Raw genomic sequence first — 21,534 nt, 5'->3', positions numbered from 1 at the left:
AGATATTTCCTCAGTTCACCCTCAGCAAAGATCCTCTCCAAAACATTTTGAGCTCTATGGTGATATGTCTTCTAAGACACTCATCAACAGTTTGATCACTACTTCAGAAAGGAGGGGGGAGATGGTGCATTCTACTTTGCGCCTGTCTGTGGTTAGAGTAGGGGCTATCAGCCGCCTCCTTTCTTACCTAGCCACCACGACCAGCAGGCTCATGCGGACACAGCTCCCACAAACCCCACAGGGCCCACAGCCAGAGGTCCGCTCAATCTGCTTCCCCCCGGTAGCCGCACAGTCAAAGCCTCTATACTTACCCTGATTCCAGCATCGGCATCCAGTTGATGGGAGATTACAACACCATCTGCATCGACGGAGGAATGTAACGTCAGACAAATGGGTGCTTCAGATTGTCCAAATGTGTTACGTCCTCCCATTCCAACAAACCCCACACCCACTCCCCCATCCACAGATCGGCTGATGGAGGACCAGTTGCGCTCTTTTGACAGGAAGTACTAGCCCTTCTGACCAAAGGACCAATCGAGAGGGTGCCAGCATCAGAAGTAGGTTGTTGTTGCTATTCCATGCTATTTTCTGGTGCCAAGAAGGATGGAGACATCTGACCTATCCTAGATCTATGCCCTCTCAACTACATCTTGAAAAAGGGAACATCGAAGATACTCACTGTGGCTCAGTTCTTATCTGCCCCAACCCTGGGGTCTGAATGGTAGCTCCGGACTTGCAAGATGCTTATTTCCCCTTTCCACTCCTGCCTGCCCACAGACCTTACCTCCAGTTCACTGTGGGCCAGGAGCATTACGAGTTTTCTGTGCTTCCCCTATGGTCTTACCAGTGCCCCTCAGGTGTTCACCAAGGTCATGGTTCTGGTTCAAGAGCATCTGCGACGGTCAGATGTTCAAGTCTTCCCCAAAATCAACGATTGGCTGTTGAAGGCAGGCTCACCCCAGGCAGTCATTTCCCACCTTCAGACTATGGTGGAGCTCCCGTATTCACTGGGTTTCGCCATCAACATGCTGAAGTCACAACTGACTCTCTCTCTCTCAGATGGGTCCCTTCATTAAAGCTGTTCTGGCTATAGTGCAGTTTCAGGCTTATCCTCCAGAACCGCGAGTCCAGGATATTCGGGAAATGCTTCTGACTTTCGGCCTCTATCCTGGATTTTGGTGAGACTGACTGTGAGACTGCTGTGTCATTCTGCTGGTAAAACATGTCTGTTGGCATATGTGGGTGCAGCAGTGGAAGTTGAAGTCCCGGGGAGCACAGCATCAGAGAAATCTCTCCAAACTGGTCCAGATATCCGAGGGAACAGCAAAAGATCTGCTGTGGTGGCTCATGGATCACGTTTAGGTCAATGGGAGGCCTCTCGCTCTTCCTGACCCAGACCTCACAGTGATGACAGATGCATCACTCCTGGATTGCAGGGGCTACCTGGGAGAGGTGGAGATTAGAGGACTCTGGTATCCAGCGGAGTCTCAGCCTCACATCAATCTGTTGGAACTAAGAGAGATATGACTGGCATTGAAAGCTTTTTTTCTTTCAATCAGGGGAAGACTAGTTCAAGTGTTTACAGATAACACCACTGCCATGTGGTACTGCAACAAACAGAGCGGGGTAGGGTCATGGACCCTCTGTCAGAAGGCCTTACGCATCTGGACATGGCTGGAATGTCAGGGCATTTCCCTGGTGGTTCATCACCTGGTGGGCTTTCTGAATGTCAGAGTGGATGATCTCAGCCATTGATGCCTAATGGATCTAATGGCGTCTTCATCCGGAGGTGGTGCAATGTCTCTTCTGAGATCTGGGAGAGCCTCGGTTATATCTATTCACCATCGCCTAGAATGCACAATGCCAGCACTTCTGCGTGCTGGAGTTTCCAAAGCAGAATTTCATCTCAAAATCTGTCCAGAGTTCTGAAGAAGATCAAGAATGTCTGGGCCCAAGTCATCCTAGAAGCTCCGGACTGGGCATGGAGAGTATAGTATCCCGAACTTCTAAGCATGAACATCTGTCCTGCAGTCAGATTGCCCCTTCATGAGGATCTTCTGTCACAGCAACAGAGAAGGGTACTGCACCGGAACCTGTCCACTCTCCACCTTCATGCATGGAGACTGAGTGGCAACAATTGAGGGTGTTTGATCTCCCATCGGAAGTGTGTGATGTCATTCTGACAGCAGGGCATTCCTTCATGTTAGACTTGGCATCTTTTGGCATGTTTCCCCTGAGTTTTTGCTTTCTGACCTCCCAGTTTTGACTCTGTCTTTGCTGGCTTGGTGTCTCTGCGTACTTTTCTCACTGCTGATCAGTGGTAAGGTGCAAGTGCTCCTGTGGTAAAATGTGTTATGGATTGGTGTTTCCATGATTGGCCTATTTGATGTATGTGCCAGTCCCTAGTAAAGTGCATTGAGTGTGCCAGGGCCTGTAAATCAAATGCTGTTAGTGGTCTGCAGCACTGGATTGTGCCACCCACACGAAAAGCCTGTCAATGTAACTCTGGCCTGCTTTTGCAGAGCCTGTTTTCAGTCTGGGACTTGAAAATTAAAGTCTGGGACTGCCATGTCGACTTGGCAAGTGTACCTACTTGCCAGGCCCTAACCTTCCCTTTTCTTACATATCAGTCACCCCTAAGGTAGGCCCAAGGTACCCCTGTGGGCAGGGTGCAGTGTATGTGAAAGGTAGGACATGACCTGGTGTGTGTGGCATGCCCTGATAGTGAATTACTGCCAATTTCCTTTTTCACTATTGCAAGGCTACCTGTTCCCCATAGGACAGAATGGGGAGTTTGTTTATAACATCTTATAAACATAACTGACCCTCGGAACTAGGTAGGAAAATAAAGTTTAGTATGCCTGAACTCAGAATTTAAAGATGCATCTTTTAGTGAAGGTGATTTTTACATTCTGTGTTTGAAAATACCACTTTTAGAAAGTAGGTATTTTCTTGCTCAGCCATCCAGCAGGCCTCTGCTGAGTTTGTGGATTATTAACAACCTTCAGCACGAAACCGTCACCCTGCATGTTGATACAACTCGGTCGTTACAACGACCGAGTTGTAACAACGCATACCATTACCCCGCAAGTCGTAACAATGACTTGCAGAGGGGGGAGAAGGTGTTGGATTTAAAATCCAACACCTTCCCTACTGTCCGCACAGACTGGAGTTGGAATAGTTAATTGTACTATTCCAACATCCATCGCTCCCCTCCGCAAGTCGTAACAACGACTTGCGGGGTAATGGTATGCGTTGTTACAACGCGGTCGTGGTAATGACCGCGTTGTAACAACATGCGGGGTGAAAGGCTGCGGGAAAACAGGCATATTCGTTTGTGGATTGACTGTCTGGGTTTTGGATGACAGGGGCTGGGGAGCAGCAGAGCCTCCAGCTAGTCTAGGTAGGTCAGGAAAGGGCTGAATCGACCTGGGATGCATTTAGAGTAGGGGGAGGAGATTTTCTTGCACCTGAATGTGTCTGGTCTGCCTCTGACAATGTCGTCTCCACCTCCTGCCAGGAAGCCACACCAGGGAGGGCAGAACTGGTTCTGGCTGGGCACAGACACTCTCTGTCTGGAGGACAAAGGATTTTGTGGTATAAATATTGGGGCCCAAACCCCTGAACTTTAGAACTCTTTTGGACCAAGAAGACTGCCAAGAAGAAGAGCTGGAGAAGATGTGAGGAGGAACTACCACTTTGCTGAGTGCTTTCCTGTGTTGGCTTGCAGTGGCTGCTTCTGTCTTGGGCAGTGAAAGGACTGGACTGAACTTTCTGCAATCTACTTTTGTGAGTTTCTCCAAGGGCTTGAGATAGAGCTTGCCCCCTGTTCAAGAAGTCTCAGGAACAGCAAAGATGTCAAGTTCTTCTGCCCTCAGCACTGGAGACTGTGTGTTTTGTGCTGCAACAGAAGAAAAAGAAACCTGACGCCGTCTATGACACCGCTGCCTACTCTGTGTCCTGAAGGCACCGCCGCAACGCCGCACCGTGACCCTGGTCTCACCGACGCCGCCTGCTGATGCCGCCACTGAGCCGCTGCTCGCACCGCGACCTATGGGCACCGTACTCTGCATCGCCTTGCTACACAACGCCGCCTTGATATCCCCGACGACGCCGCTCCACGCCGATGTCGACACGGCTGCTTGCACCGTGGTTCGAGGGCACCGCTTGTAAAGTTACACGATGCACCGCCCTCATCCCACACTGCAGCCTTGGCCTACCGGCGCCATCGACTCCAGTTCGTCAGCCGACGACAGCGCTACAGAAACGGTGATGCTGCTTGCACCGTGACCTGCCAGCACCGGGACAAGCACCGCATCACTTCACACCGCAACCGGTGATGCCATCTGACGTCGCCTCCGAGCCGCTGCTCACACCGCGATCTGAGGGCATTGCACGCCCCACCGCTGCACTTCGCACCGCAGCACCCGACACCAGCACTCCTGACTTCAACTGCTCGGAGTTTGATCTGAAACACGTGTGACTTCAAGGGCCCGACGACTCCTGCACCTACCTCTGGAACTGACGCCTGCGAATGCCGGGCTTTCAGAAGCTCAACGAGTGGTCGCCGACACCCTGCATTTCTAAAGGTACTGTTTTGCAGGTCTTCCCGACACCATAGCTGGCCCACGACTCCGCAGTCAGCCAGAACTGTTTGGATTTGTTTGTTCACGACGCCGTGATAGCCCCAGAGGGAGCTATCGACTTCAAGGTACTGTTTTTCAAGGTTATTTTAATAACTGAAGATTTCTAAGTACTGTATTGTGGATTTTTATCATTTTTGGTCTTGTCTTAAGTATATAAAAATATTGGATATGTTTCTAAACTTGTGTGGTGTCCTTTTGTAGTGCTTACACTGTATTACTGTTGGTTATGTGCAAATGTTTTACACACTGCCTCTAAGATAAGCCTGACTGCTCGTGCCAAGCTACCAAGGGGGTGAGCAGGGGCAATTTTAGGAGTGTAACTCCCTTATCCTGACTAGGAAGAAGGGTCCCTATTTGAACAAAGGTGCAAGTCCTTGCCAACTAGAGACCCCCATTTCTAACACTCCACTTAAACTATTTACGGCTGCTGATGAGAAAGGTTTGTGGCTTGGTGTAAGTCTAAATCGGCTGATCCTCTGTCTGCATCCTTATCTAAAGTTCTGTTATTTGTTCTCTCCCTGGCCCAGCATGGCTGTGCTTTGGGCGCTGTCAAAGGATACCTGTCCACCATTTCTGCCTTTCTACAGTTGCTGGACCAGCCTTCCCTGTTCAAGTAACCTGTTGTGACTAGATTCCTTAACGTTTTACAGCATCTCTTTCCTCCTATGCCCTTCGTTATGCCCCAATGGGACTTTAATATAGTTATTAGCTTCCTTGTGCGTTTGCCTTTTGAGCTGATGCATAACTGCTCTCTGCTGCTCTTAACTCTAAAAACTGTCCTCCTTGTGGTGATAACATCTTCCAGGAGGGTTAGCGAGCTTCAAACACTCACTGTTAACCCTCCATACACTTAATTTTTCCCTTACAAACTGGTTCATAGTAATCTGGCATCCTTTTCACCAAAGTGGTAAAACCTTTTCATGTCAGGCAAACCATCACCCTGCCTACTTTTGGCCCCCTCCTCATCCTTCTAAAGAAGAGAAGAGACTCCACCACCTGGATCCAAAAAGAGCATTCCCATTGTATATTGATTGTACCAATGACTTCCAGGTGGATGATTGACTCTTTGTTGGAGTTGCAAAGGCAAAGAAGGGAAAGGCAATTCCAAAGAGAACCATCCCTTGATGGATTATCCTATGTATTAGATCTGCTAGGCAATGGCCAAAAAACTGACCCCTGAGGGCTTAAGAGCTCACTCTCCCAGACAAACCAGACCTTCAGCTGCAACTACTGCATTCTCAAGAGGAGATCTGTCAGGCAGCTACGTGGGCATCACTGCACAACACTACTGCCTCAACAGTCAGGTCTGGCAAGATGGGCATTTTACCCATTCGGACCTCCAGGACTTCTTAGTCTGAAACAATCAGCAGACTCACCTGCGGGGGAAGATATTGCACTGGTATCTATTCTAAGGTAAGGAATCTGCAGCTAGAAGTCTCTATCGGATGAACAAGTTACTTACCTTCTGTAGCGTTTTGTCTGGTAGAAACTCTATCTAGCTACATTTCCTTACCGACTCTCCCGTCATCCTCATTCGGTGGACTGATTTCTCAAAATTATGCGAGATATTTGGACCTCACTTTGGCATACTGGTCATTCTTCCTCAGCTTGACTCTGTGCTTCGGGTGCTGAAAAATAGTCAAGAACTGAGGTCAGTGTTCTGGGGTGGGAACTATATAGCACCATGCACGTCACCTCTGGTGCAGGAGATTCCATGCAGGGCCCGACGATGCCACCTACCGGCACACAAGGGGGATTGCTCAAAACATTTGCAGATCCAGTTTGATGTTATGAATATTCTAAGTTAAGGAACCTGGGGCTAGATAAATTCACTAACAGATAAAGCGCTATTGAAGGTAAGTAACTTGTATTTCTTCTCCTCAGAAACACCAAACATCGAAGTTACACAACCCTGGAGTTTTCTACACTGCTGTCTAAACAGTACTATTGTCCTGGCTAAATGAAGAATGCTACACGTTACCCAACTGGTGGTTGCAAATCAGCACTAGGACTCTTACAGAAGATTCTGCAGACCACTACAACAGCACTCATCAAACCCTACACGTTTTCATATGCTGCCATATAACAACTATACATTAAAGCTGTAAAGATTCTATGCAAATCATTGCTTCATTTTTTTTTTATAAATTACCCATATTTTCTAGAATTAGAGCCCACACAGTCTACTAAGACATCAAACTGAACAGGTCTTGGAAAGGTTATAGAAACTACAGACAAAACAATATGGTTCATCAAAGGTGAGAACAAATGTGCACATATAAAACATGTATTGAACAAATGCAAGCTTAATTCAAAGAATAAGGAAGTCCCTTATTCACAAAGGTCAACACTACATTCAGAAGGGCCCGTCTGACAGTGCTGTTTGCCCAATCCCTCCCCCAGTTAGAATGTAGGATGCACTAGCCTGCACGGTTCCTGCATGTTTATTGATCATACCAACCCTAGTAGATCAGGTACTGAGGCCTTTTCGTAGGTTTTGTCTGTACTCATTTTTGTACAGAGTCATGCTCTCTCAAGAAGGGCAGAACAGGACTGTACCCTTCAATCAGCAGAGCTTATAATTAACAGAAAAGTCCTTAAAAGCGATAGCCTTTCAATACGAGAGGCCCTTGATTCCTAACAGGAATTATAACGTCTTAGGAGTTACCACAAAACTCTCACGTATTTCCCAAAGATTTTAGCTACCTTTGAAATATCCTGGCCAAACAGAAGGCGAGAAAGGGTAATTACTTGGGGACTAGGACCCAGAATTACTGCTTCCCCTGGTAATTCCACAACTGATTCTCAAGTTTCAACCCAGAACCCCTGTTAATTTTGCACCTTGCAAGTTAAAACAACCGGTAATATCATTAACGCCAGGCATGCAGAATTAAAACCCGCTATTAGGGGGACTTCATAATAAGACAGATTCTAATGATGTCCTTAAGATTTTATCATTTATTTTCAGACCCTTCTAGTAAGGTGTGATGTGCATTATATATATAGCACTGTAAACAAATGAATTCCCTTAGCCACATTTTATGGTTTATGAAGAGGACACACTTTTATAGATCTCTATTATAGTCAATTCTCATAAACAGGTCTTCTTTACCAAAAATTAAGGCTTATTCATTAAGGCAAATTACCCAGACAATGAAAAACATCAGAGAAAAGGTACTTCATGAATTCATCAAACATAGGAAAGTAGGCCTCCATTTTATAAGTAGAGTATTCAATTAAATGATCAGACAGTGTCTCCAAAATGTACCATGAGCTTCAGGGAAGTCATACAACTGTCAATCAATATCCTGAAAAGGAGAGGCTAATCCGCCTCTGTTCTCTAAGCTCCTAATATGGTATTTGCAGTTTGGCATATTTTATGGTGTTTGTTACATTAGATTTTATTACATCAATTTCTAACGCTTCAAATGCCACCCATAGACTACTTCAGCGTGCTTCAGACTTCAAAGTAGAAAAATCAAAGCACACTGTAAGTGCTGAGGGAAAAGCAGGTGAGATACGAGACCTGCTATTGTTCAACTGAAGGTTAAGCCTTACATGTGGGTCTTCAGTGCTCGATATAAATTTGTAGGTTTTCAACCCCTATATTGCACTCTAATTTCATTGGAAATCTGAAGGCTGCAAACAATTGGGGGCCTGTTCACAGAAAAATAGGAAATATACACTGCCATATTTACATTTATGCCCAAGTGTAGATTTTCTACTTTGTTAATTCACAATCACCCTCAAGGAATCTGCAAGGAAAACTGTTCCTGACTGAGGTGTCCAAGTGGATTCCTTCGTAAAACCTTGTTGGGAACGCATTTCATCTGTACAGCTTTCTCTGTGGTGAACCCACCCTGGGGACATGGATTATCCTGTGCAAATTCACATTTTTTTCGTTTCTCTTTCCTTCACAAGAAACATATTTTCCCCTTGGAAAAACCCCTTCTACAGCAGATTCCTCAAATTTGGGGATGTCCCATTTCCCTTCTCACCATGGAAAGGGTATTTATGCCAGAACGTGGCTGAAATAAAAGTGCAATCCTTTCGATGTTGGAAAGGGGAATGGTAGTGGGTTGTGGATGCCCACAAACATAATCGTCTGTGGGCATTTACAAATTTCAAAGGCTCACTATGGCGTGGAACGTGAAGGAACGTGGTCATTCTCCCTTGAGTGGGATTAATGAGTGGGTAGATCCCCTCATCCGTAAAAGCTTATACATGCTTGGAATCCCTCGCAAACGTAATTGAGGTAACTTCAGTAAGAAACCTACTTCTACAGGCCATTTATAGGTAAGATGAAACTTAGACGGATGGCTGTAAGAAAGATGAAAGAAAAATTATATAACATGTCGAGGAAATGTAAATGTGGAAACCAGCTGATGTCTTAGGGTGCACGCCAGTTCCCCTAATGCACAGTTACCCGTACCTTGAGTGAGGTAGTGTGCTTCTTAGGGACCGGCAACAGTGGCGTTCCTGATTCCACAATAAGTGCATGGAAATGAGTGATACACCGCTGAATTTCCATTGAGTATAGCTAAAATACAACATAGTTTGTTCCAGGAAATACCGTGCAGAGTAGAGGTGTTTGGTGAGACATACCCACTTGAAAGCTAATTAGCATTTTTCGAGGAAAGCAACCACGTAAGATTATAGCGATGTTAAAGCTATCATGTACTTATGATCGCACAGTTACATACATTTTCAAGAATGGCATAAATTCCACAGATACTGATGGTTGTCTATAAAAGCCGTTTTCACAACACTCAAAATGTGTTCACTTCTATAACTTGGTTTCACACTCGTTTACTTGCCGGTTTAATAGCCACAGTGATATATTTTTATGTCAAAAACTACTTATCTTTACTTAAAAAAGGAAGTATTCTCTTTTACTCATTGTTCCGCGTTCGAGATTCCCATTTTAAAATGTTTGCTGCTGTACCCAAATCATCATACTCGACAACGAATTCAGATTCTCCCGCGGATGAGAGTTTAAGGTGCAGTCAACCTTTTTTTTCAATTTAAATCGCTACGTTTGGCGCTCTCTGACCTTTGCAACTATATAACAAGGATGCTAGATTACAACTGAACACGCTTTGTTCCCCACAGACATCACTACTCATCAGTAAGGAGTTCTGAGATGCTTTCCACTAATGCAACATAAATATCAGCTTTGTTATACAACTGTTCTCTAGCAAAACCTTTTTAGATCAGATCTAGTTCCTCTTTAGAGTGGGACTCCTAAACAGTCCTTTGGTAACGTTTTTGTCGTTAGACAACCAGGAGACTTTCTTTAGAAGTTTTTATCCCATCCTGAGAGCTCGTCTGGTGGGTCATCAATTTCAGGAAGGAAATTGTCAAAATGACTGTGGTCAGTTATGCCTCTGAGCTGAAAGAGAAATGATAGAAATCGTATTTAGTCCTTTATTAATGTATCAATCAAACATGTAACTAAAATGGCACATGCTAAGAAAACTGACATCCTTCTCATTATTCTACAGAAAAGTTAGTGAATGCCGTCTGAAATATAAAGGTATTGCCCTGAAGAGAATATATGCACATGTTGAAAGTTGTTCTGTCTGTCAAACGTTGTAGGTAAATATTGTTATACTCCCTGTAAATAATTGGTGTATTTCTGTCAGATCACTCAAACGTTCGGTTAAAGCATGTTTCCTTTAGTTGGCATAGCCCTCTGCAACACAACATGTTGCACAGCTTTCCAGTAGGGTGTTCAATGCCACAGTAAGGTGTGGATCTATAGCTGTTTCCAGCAGGAAAAGGTGTTAGGTAAAGAAACCCTTCCTTCTGTATCAGTGTAGATACAAAGGCTAAAGGTTGTGGGTTAGCACTTTAATACCTTTGCAAAAAAAAATATAATTTGATCAAACATGGAGTTAGAGCACTAGGGGCTCAGAGTTCCAAACTCTGGAGTGCACTGAATACAATCCTGGGGGCAGAGGGCAGAGTCCAACATTTTAGGAATGTACTAAAAATAGAACCATTGCTTTCCTTCAACTGAAATTCCTTGCACCATGGGACTGTGATAAAGAACATATGATGGCGCCCTCCTTGACTGTTAGACCTGACATCCTTGGTGTGGTATTTCCCCAGACAGTTTGCCTTTACTTGTTTACTTTGCTGAACTTGTTGGCATTAGAGCTCTTTGAACTTTACTCCTGCTAATCAGTGCTAAAGTTCTGCACTTTCTCCTTTAAACATGGTAAAACTGGCCTACACCTAACTGGCTCATTTAATTTACTTCTAAGTCCCTAGTAACTCGTACTAGCCTGGCCTTGTTAATTAAATGCTACTAGTGGGCAGCAGCACTCATTGTGACATCCACTAAAGTGACACTGTAAAACATGCCTCAGGCCTGCCACTGTAGCCTGTGGTGCAGTTATAAACTGCCCTTTTGACCTGGCAAAATAGACCCTTTTGTCAGGCCTAAACCTTCCTTTTTAAGACTTATAAGTCACCCCTAAGGTAGGCCCTAAAGTCTCACAGGGCAGGGTATTCAAAAAGTAGGACATGCGGGTTTAGGTTTTACATGTCCTAAAGGTGAAAAACTTCTAACGTTGTTTCTCTCTGTTGTAAGGCTATCTCTCCCATAGGCTAACACTAAGTTACCTTATTAGCTGGCTCTTGCTGTACCCCCCTGAAATAACTGAAAAGCAACTCACAGTTCTTTAAAAACCTCGCTAAAATTAATCAATTGCATGCTAAACATACTAATGAGATAGTCAACCTGTCCAGAGCAGTATTCATATCATCCACTGGGGTATCCCGCCCAGGAACATTAGGAAGCACCCCTCACATCAGTCTGACAATCTTCTGTTATACTTTGAACCGAAAGTTACAACACACTGATAAAAAAAAACGAAGAAAACATCTGAAATTCCTTTATCCACAACTGCACACCCCTTGTATTCCTCCGTTTCCTCCTTCAAAGATCTGCAAATAAAGCAGTTAAGGGAAGTAAAGGAGAGAAACAAAGAATCAAGTCTAAAGTCGATAGTGCCATTATGCCCGAAACAAACTGTAGTAACTTCAATGATAAACGGTGAAGACCACAAGAAGGAATAGTGCACAAGAGGATTCTAAAAGGGAGAAGGAATGTAGCGAGAGGGGTATTCTGAAAATTTCTCCTTAGTGCTATAATCTTCAAAGTATCCATGTGCCTATGGTGAGAATAATTAAATAGTATTAAATTCCATATGTATACGGGCAACCTTCAAAATGCCCTCCTCTTTTCTAAACCACATCTATCACTGGACCAGACAAATGCCTATTTGTATCGATAGCATTAAAACAGAAATTCTGGTATGGAGTGGTCAGGAACGCAGCATGGTGCCATTCACATTGCCTCCATCAATTTCTAACGTTAAAATACATTTTGAGGAATCTATGAGTTCTGTTTAAATATAACCAATTTTCCAAACCTGAAATAAATGTTGTTGTATCACTTTTCTGTAAGTTGATTACAGTTCCTCCAAACTGATTATTAGACAGAATTAAACAGATGACTAATCATGGACTGGGTAAGTAATGCAAATTGCAATAGTCAATCAGGCCCATATTTATCAAGGTTTTTCATCACCCTTGCTCCAGGAAAGGCAACACAAGGGTGACAAAAACCTAAGTTAGATTTATTAAGCCTCACAAGGCCACCTTGCAAGGTGCTGCATGGCTTGATAAATTTAGAGTAATGCAAGGCAGCGCAAAGCCCCTGGGAGGTGTTCCATGGATGGAGCATGGGTATTCTGACGCAACCACACATGGATTTTGTCACATTCCCAGATTTAACATTAGTGGTAGATATTGTTCTCTGTAGGGTGCATGCCCGTGCACACGCCACCATGCAGCCCGAGGCGCGCAATCTGTCGTTTGAAAATCACACCCCATGATACAGCACGGAAAGACCATTTAAAAACCGAAGACAGTTTTTTTGCATCGCCCATGTTTTAAAAGCAGCGGCGCAAAAAAACTGCCATTTGCTTTTTGACAAAAGGTCAAGAGTTGCGCAGCAAGTGGCTCTTGCATGCCACTTGCTGCGTTAGTTTCAGGAATAAAAGTGCAGCTGCAAGGGTACATAGGCAGCAGCGCAGTCTGGAGGTATTTTTAAAGGCCGTAAATAATCTGCATTGTTTGGCGTTGAAGGAAATAGCACATGACTTCCAGAGAATGTCTTTTTATTTAATCTCTATTGGGGCATGTTATTTATGAGTGGACACCAGCTGCTCCTTCCAGCCAGGGCTTCTGCTGTTGGACTTCTGGCGGTGATGTCAAGAGATGAATATCAGCTTGCTATCTCTTTGATCTTCAGTGCACAGGCTCCACAAGATTAAGTTGTCTTGACAATTTCTTTACAGATCTCGATTGCCTTTTTTAAGGAAACATACCAAGCATTTGTTTCATGTTTAAGACGCTGCAGAAGCCCCAACAGCTGCTTAAATGGAACTTCGTTTAAAATCACCTGTGTTTATTTGTAACTTGGCTTTTGTGTTTTCGTTTACTTATCAGTCTGGGATCATTACAGAAGCTCTAGTAGATGTTTTAAAGTTTTCTCTGCATGTATTTAGACTCTGAAGTTCGTACAAATAAGGAAAAAAGTATACCAGCCTTCTGTGATTTTGTCTATGTCTTTTTGTAGCAGGCAGGACATTAAAATACAGTCATGCCAGAAAACAGCCAGGTTGCAACAAGCCCAGTTCTGGAGGGAGGGCCAGGTGGGCCTCCTAAGGCCGATTTACCAGTGGCGGCTCCCCCCCTCAGCAGCGTAAAAAAGGAAAAAAAAAAAACCTCTGGCTTATTATCGTTCATTTAGTTTCCCGGCCGTGGCTTGGGGGTGGGATCAGGGTGATGACAGGCACCGACGGGGAGTGTTGGGCACTGCAATCAGTGTGCATGTCGGTTCGGCCAAACCAACATGCTCACTGAATCTCTCTCCAACCCAGCTGCATTGCCAGATTGGAAAGAGCAAGCACAGGCTCCCAGACTGACAGCGAGCGCAAATTCAGAGCGCTCAGGCAATCCTGAAGCTGCTCTCATGCATGGGAGATGACATAGGGCAAACATAATCAGATAGTATTTTGCGTCCTATGGTGTTTATATCTCAGTGTTTTTTTTTACTTTCTTCTTGCTTTGTTCTTCACTTGCAGCTCTATATTCCACCAGTGCTGCATCTTTTGACTTTTCTGGAGTGAAGACTTTTGACAAGTCTCACTAACACAACACAGACACAGCATCAGCAGGGGTAGTAAAGTTCCCATTAAACAAAAAACAACACTGGCGGCTTTCCCGTGGCAGCACTGCCTACTCTTAGTTTCCAGAGGTACTCGATGAGTCTAAAATAATTAAATAGAACATAAGGCACAAATACCACACTTTGTGGCCAGGGGTGACTGGGCATTAATTTTGTCCCAACAAATCCTCTTTATCTGTCATATGAGAAGATAAACATGGAATATAGCGCTGTTGTAGTCCTTCAGATCCTAAAGAGATAATATAATCCAGTGGGCTAATGCACTTGCTGCCTAGGTTTTCCTATAATCTGTGATTTATTATGTTAAAATCTTGTCAGCCTTTCATTTCTGACACAAGAGTGGGTCAACTTGTATGTTCTGTCATCAATATGAAAATACTGACCTGCTCAGAGTCTCATATCTGGATTAGCAACACAGTGTTTCGAACTGGAATACATGTGGTCTTTTGGGGCATTTCGAAAGGTAGAACTCATACCTCACTAATTTTATTAGCTATTCATTAACTAGTAGCTGGAGTGGTGTCCTTTCAGCAGCAGTGCAGAAAATCCTAGGTGAACAGTTTTCATGCCTGTGGCTCAATAGGTCAGTGAACATGATCACTAATGGTAGAATCTTGATGAGGAAATGGTGATGAGGTGCAGAGATGGGGAATGGAGGAGGGTGATTAGAGGAGAGTGTGAGGATAGAAAAGATGAAGGTAAGAAAAAAAAGGCTAAGACAAAAGATTGGCAAAGAAAGGTGGATGAAATAAGAGCAACAGAGTTAGTAGAAGGAAAGAGAAAAAAAATAACAGATGTTGATTAGAGAGGTGCATGAGAGTTATGAATGTTAAACTAGAGAAGGCGATAAAGATGGTGTTAGAGGTGGTCTCTATGATGAAGCATGTCTTTCAGATGCTATATGAGTGCAGATACACCTTATTTTCACATTTTCAGATAAAAGTTTGAAGTGGTATTTGCCACCAAATACCATAGATTTTTGTCGCTGCGCTTGCATGGCCGGTTTCCTGGGGCATATAGCCTTTGCTGCAGTGCACACTGCCGCACACAGAAGAAAACAAATAGAGGGAACATTGATTGTGAGTCTCAGATATCTTTGTTATATATAATGTCAACATTGAGATTCCATGTGCAGCTCAGAGAAAGTAGGCAGAAAATAGTCATTCCACCTTCCTTAAACTTTACTGGTCCTGTGGGACTTTGAAAAAGAGACATGAGGAAGCATTCCAAGGAGCATGGGTCATCGCAAGGTTTGATATCCTTTTCAGGGCTCAATATCTGCATACATCTAATGACAAAGAATCACAGAAAGAATCCAGGCTCATGAATTCTGATGACTCAGTGTTTCTGTAGACCCTTTTATCTACCTGTACTGGATTAATGTTCATGGTACATTACAAAGCATAGTTCAGTTTACATTGCTAACACTGTGCAAACACTGTGTTGGCAATATGGCCTTGCCAATAATACATCTGGTTCTACATGTTTCAAGAAAAGATCATAATCCCAACCCATTGAACAATAGCACAAACTACTTCTTTTGATTAGTTTTAAGCATTTATAAACCTTTGAGAAACCACTGTTATCATTATGTGGGCAATACATCTCCAAACATTATGGTTGGCTAATTGCTTGCATTCTCAACAATACATGTATATCATTGCACCAATCTACACATCAAACATGCCACATAGTTGCAGAGCTAGACTGTCTGTTGAGATGGTAATGTTCACAGCAAAGCAAACTTGTGTATGCCTTGCCCTGAGTGCCCAACTGCATGTAAAACTTGTATGCTGACATTTATTTTTCCCCTAGCATCATACTATTATAGTGGGTGTACACTGACCTAGGCCTCTACAGGACAATGCAATGCCCAGGATCTGCCCTATGACATAGAGGAGTGCATCAAGTGTGCCTTCACATTAGAAAATGGACTACTGTTTTTGCCCTGGGAACATCAGGTAAAGCATACCATGTTTGGTGAATTTATAGTGTCTCCTGCCCTTCTCTTTGTCAGTGAGGATGCCGTCTACTGACCCCTTCTGTAGTTATGTGAAACCCTGAACCTCGTGCTGACATTCAGTGAGTAAGTTGATTGTGTATGTGCAGTGCATGTTCAGCAAATGTAGGTTAGTAGGACTTAATGTGTTGTACTAAACTCAGTATTGGGGTCATAAATTTCAGTTTTAGATGCCTCTGATTTAGCATGGTACCAGAACGAAGGTGAAGATAACTCCTTCAGACAATACAAGTCTATTGCCTACTGTCAAGAGTCTTACTTGAAGTTTCCCCGGTACTTCACAGGAGCAGAATGATGACTTTTCCCAATGCCTCCCCGAGTTTCTCTCCACACTCCCAAAGAGTTTTTTCTAGGAAGAATGAAGAAACTCACAGGGGGAAAGGGGGATGGGATAAAGAAGAGACAGCCTTGTCTTCTTATCTTGGGTGCTTTCTCTGAACCGCTACCTCTAGTTTTCTTCTTGCATTTCGGTATATGGACACCTCTTTTAGACTGAGCTATGCCTCTCTTCTATAGTGTTAAGGATGAGTTTTCTTTTATTTAACACCCTTTTAACTGGACTCAGTCCCTTTGCCGTTGTCTAGTTCAATGCATAATGTTTATTAACAGAAAACAAACTTGTCTGCTTATAACACCAAAGCAAATCTTTAGCAAGAGCTAAACTTTTTGAGTAAACTAAATCTTCTTTCTTTTTTTTTTACAGGAACTCGGGTAATGTAGTAGGCTTGGTTAGCACAAGAATTCTTGGTAAGTATTTTTGAATGCAAAACAAAATTTCTTTACAAACAACTGAAAACTAAACTCTCTTCTTATCTACTTTTTACAGGTGCCAAGAACTGCGGAGAGCTTGGGCTGACACAAGACTTTCTGGTGAGTGAATTATTCTGTGAGACTCGCTTTTAACATTTATTTTCAAACAGTACTTGCATGTCTGGAAATTCTTTCTCACGATGACAGGATGCTCAGAGAATGACTGGAAGGTCAAACGGAGTCCTATAACTATCGCTGTAACGTTACAAAAAATCTCTTCTACACTAACTCTAAACGCAGGTGACGCAGAAGCTACTCCTTCTCCAACGGCTTCGTTGAAGTGCAAACAGCTACAGGGAAGCGCGTGACTAAAGTGGTGCTCAGGGTCTCGTGCTCAAAGCAGGAAGGCTGAAGTGCTGACCTCAGCGCTTTCAGCCATCCTAGTAGAGCGCAAATGAATAAGCTCTGTCCCAGATAGATAATGTCTTTCCCTGCTAGAAGTAGTGATTGCACCCACTATCCTAGTCTCCTGCAGCCTCTTGGTTCGATTCTTGACACCTACATTCCTATGACTGGAATGTGGAGACACAGGCACTGAAGTGAGAAGGATGGAGACAGGGTCTACCTTTAGAAATTTTAAAAGAATCTTGTTAGAAAAAGGCTACTGATTAGTTCTTCCTGAGCACTGACATTTCATGGATAGAAGAGGGGAGGGGTGGAGTTGCAGTTTCTGTTCCTCAAGGGGTGGAAGTTTCTAGGCAGAAGCCTATCATTTTGCCTATCACCGATTACTGTTTGAGGAAAGTCATGGTAGCCAGGTGCAGAAAACTTAAACTTCACTATATTATTGGATACTCCTGCTTGAAGCCAGCCCTGTTGTTACCTACTGTGAGAAAATTAATTTCACACAGAGGTTTAGCCTGGAGAGCAGCCTGGGAATGGCATTTGAGAGGGAACCAACTCAAACCGGTTGTAATTCTTTTTTTATTGATGATTTATTTAGCACAAACTTAACCCGAAGCTATTGGAGTGCTTTACATAAGCACCAGTTACATTACACAAGGACACATTCATTATTTGGTAGGCGCGGGGACCTTAAGTGATTTGCCCAGAATCACAGGATGCTGAGCCAACGCTGAGGCACGAAACCAGTTCCCCAGCTTTAAAGTCGGCAGCTCTAGCTGTAAGACATCCAAAGCCTAAAATGTGTATATAAAATTGGGATCCAAACCACTCTACTTTGCACCGGTTCTAAGTGCTTAGTTACCAAAGGTGGAAGTGCTCCCCAGATTACTTGGAGGACTGTTGTGTGATCAGGGCTTGTATCAGGTGACAGCTAGTCACATAAGGGTGAGGGGAAATCACCCGAAGTTTGTAGCTTGCTGGCTAAGCTGAGTTTTTGTCTAGATTCCTAGAAGCCTGCCTCCATGCTCAGAGAGGGAAAGAGAGTCCCTGTGCCTGGATGAGGAGAAACCGTCCAAGAGAGGAAGCTCATTGTGTTTCCAGGTTGTTTGGTACCCAGAAGTAGTTGGCTGCTGAGAGAGAACAAATATGGTTCTGTCTGAAGGTCTGTACGGTGTTCTATAGCTGCTCTCACCATGACCTGCATAAAGGAGTAGTCACCAAGTTGTCATTGTGTGTCCTGGCCTTCCTGCCATCAACACCCCAGGGCCTAGATCTGACATCTGAGATGCCTACCCGAGAGGTGCTGCTGTTTTGTCCTCCAGTGCCACAACTACCAAAGATAAGCACTTGCCTGTACCGGCCTCCAAGGCTACAACTACTGAAGATGAAAATTTGCCACCTCTGGACTCAAAATGCTGCAACTACCAAAAATAAGGGCCCGTCTGTGTTGTACCAAAGGCCATGACCAAGGACAAGCTTGCTGATCATCTTAGTTGATTTGGTAATCCTGAAGGGGACTTGTTTGACGTCCTTGGCCTCCTGCGCTGGTGCTAAAGGTCATGCGTGCTAAGACGTTGATCGTACCTGCCCATGCCTGGACTCCCCAGTATCTCTTAGCAGGTAATGTGTTACTCTGCCTGCACGAACTGACAGGCAGTGCCTGAATGCTGCTAACACTAACCTTTGCTGAAATTGACTTGCTGGTCCAAAACAAAATTGAACTGACTTACAGACTAATCTTTAGGGTCATCACTAGAGATCTGTGCCTAGCGTATGCCTGTACCCATATCTATGTGTGAATTACATTGGGGGGAAGCACTTTAGGGATGTTTGAATTTTCAGTAGATCCCCCAAAGAGTACACAATCCCATAAGTGAACCACGTTTGGAATGTGTAGTAGTTAATAATGCTGTGTGATTAAAGTACTTTCTTTTACTTGAAAGACCAGCACTAGGCTGGCCAATACTTTTTGGTGTCTCTTGGTTGGCTGTTGAGTTTTGGGCTCTAACACTCTTCACTAATTTCCTGAGAAGTAAGTGATTGCTCATCCTCTTTACCTTGAGAGTCAAGTGCAGAACGTGTTGTTCTTGGTGCAGTTTGCAGAGCCATAGTTGGTCTTCACCCAAGATTTCAAGGACTCCACAGTCTGTCTTCAGCTCCAAGAGTTATTGCCTTTGGTGGGTTAAGTCTGACTGAGATCCTGAGCTTGCAGTTGGCTCTCCAGAAAGATAAGGAGAAGTCCAGGGAGTTCAAAAGAAATTTAAAATTAGCTTGTCAGGAACGAGAGGAAAGGAATCTGGAGAAACATGAGGAAAGGGCCAGAAAAGAAGAAAAAAGGGAGTGATAGGAGGGGGAAAGGTTTCAAAAAGAGAAAGAAAGAATCAGAGAGCGAGGAAAGCCCTAGAGAAGAAACAGCTTGGGAAGGCAACAGAGGCAGCTACATATGGGAAAGGCAATTCCAGCTCTGCAAAATTACCTACAAAGGCTCAAAAAGAGCTTGTCCTCCTGTGTTTGGAAGGGAATTTCCTCCTCCACTTAATGCCTCACTGCTATTATCTGGTGTATCAAGATAACGTATTGTGTGCGAAAAGGCCTACGCCTGCCCCTTGACATGGGTGAGGTCCTGTGACATGGAGGAGCATACCAACCATGCCTTTATCTGACTGACAGTGAACTACAGTTACTCTCATGGGCTCAGCACGTAGGGTGGTGTTGACAGCTTACTGTGTTTCAAGAATCACTAGTTGTGACAAGACCTTTTTATCTGTGACAATTGAGTGGAGGTCTACTGACCAAATTCTGTAAAATTCTGCTTCTATGCTCTATTCCAGATTTGTGTGGTAACATCCCAAGTGTGTGTTACGTGTTTGCATGTGTGGCCTTTTTGATGCATACAGTCTATGTATGAGTGAGCCAGAGTAATGGAGGCCTTTGGGATCCCTTTTGCCTATTACTGTGCAAAAGATGGAGGTGAGATAGCCTTCCAAGACAGTGGATATGTATAGTTTACATTTCTGAAGTTGGAAAGAGGAGACTTAAACACGGGGAAAGAGGGCTCATTTGGAAATTCCATTTGATTTTTTTGCTGAATGGGGCTACTGCTTAGTCTTTCTGTAAAAAGAACAGATGATAGACGGGATGATAGAAAGAATGCTGAACAACCAAACATTTACCCCCAGTCACATATCTGGATTAAATACATAATACATTTTTGCACGCCATGCCATTCTAGTTTAGGCCTAGCCATATACAAATCAGTCTTGACACTGCTCCTCATGGAAACATTCCAGCCCAAGCTGCCAGGCCTGGTCCTCCCTGGACCAGCAACAAGCATTCTGGGAACAGTTTCAGGGTATCACCTCTCATCAGCCAGGCTAGCTTGAATCTGGTGGTGTAGCAAGCATGGGACCCACGTCAGGGCATACCCTTCCCTAGTAGGGCGACAAATGCAAAATAGTCTTCCTGCAGCACTGCAGCAGTTGGCAGTGAGAAGAGTGGGGCAACAGTTTTTGCTTCTCAGGGTGAGAAGGATCATTTATCTGAGTCTAGCCTATTTTCTCTTTCCTGTTCAGTCAGTGTCGCTGTTGATTAGCTAGGTGCAGAAAGCTCACACATCCTTGTGCCTCTGTTGTGGATACTCCAGCCTGTAGAGTACCCTTCTGTGAGGAGCATCTCTCTGCATTATGACTGTGTCTGGAGAACAGCCTGGAGAGGACAGATGAAAGGGATTCAATATAAACAGTAAAGTGCAGACAGAGAATACACACCCCCTGTCAACCAAGGAAGGGAATCCTCTCCAGAGTATCCAGAGATAGACTGCATAACCAGAGCTGGTGTTTGCCCGACAGGTTCAACACATGAGGGGATATCACCTGAAGTTGGTCTTGCTGGAAGAACCAAAGTCTCTGGCCTGAGGTGCATGAATCTAACTTCCTGCTGTGAGAGGGAATGAGCCTGCCATCCACGCAGAGGTAACTGGCCTGAAGCACCAGAACAGCTTGATGCTCGATGTTATGTGGGGTTGACAGCTGGAGAATGACTGGTGAAAGGTGAAAGCAAGCTGCATGTTTCCGAGGGTTGGGGGTATCAGTATCTCCATGAAAATGATGCTGGGGTAAACGTTGTCAGCTTTAATCACCGCAGCCATTGAGAAGTTGTGCCCAATGCTAACATGCCACCTACAAGTTTGTGCCGGAGGTGAAGTATGCAGTATGTCACCAAGATGTGTGTGCCCGAGGTGATTTGTGCCATCACCCAGAAGGTGTTCCCAGGTAGGCTCTACCGCAGCCATTAAGACTTATTCCCGAGGTGTGCCGTGCCACTTTGAATGAGACTTCACTGTGGCTGCTCTTGTGCTGCCATGACCTTTGATCTTGGATGCACGCTAAAGCTCTTTACTAGGAGACCAAAATAGGGTCCACAACTGCCCATTTCCCCGCCTACCCCGG

At 44.2% G+C, this 21,534-nt stretch overlaps 1 protein-coding gene across 2 annotated transcripts in view; it reads right to left on the bottom strand.

Moving 5' to 3' along the window:
• Positions 1–7,287: 7,287 nt before the first annotated feature.
• The window catches only part of LOC146867068 (cGMP-dependent protein kinase 2-like), a 1,824,148-nt gene continuing 1,809,901 nt past the window's right edge, over positions 7,288–21,534 (bottom strand). For both annotated transcript variants that reach the window (XM_085603485.1, XM_085603486.1), the window contains one exon: positions 7,288–10,038. In XM_085603485.1, coding sequence (XP_085459611.1) covers positions 9,943–10,038 — 96 coding nt within the window. In that variant the 3' untranslated portion in view covers positions 7,288–9,942. The remainder of the gene's footprint in view (positions 10,039–21,534) is intronic.

The sequence above is a fragment of the Triturus cristatus genome, chromosome 1_2 (assembly GCF_964204655.1).
Source record: "Triturus cristatus chromosome 1_2, aTriCri1.1, whole genome shotgun sequence".
NCBI classification, from domain to species: Eukaryota; Metazoa; Chordata; class Amphibia; order Caudata; family Salamandridae; genus Triturus; species Triturus cristatus.
Note: the sequence above shows the minus strand (reverse complement) of the source record. Positions and strands in the feature narration are given on the sequence as shown.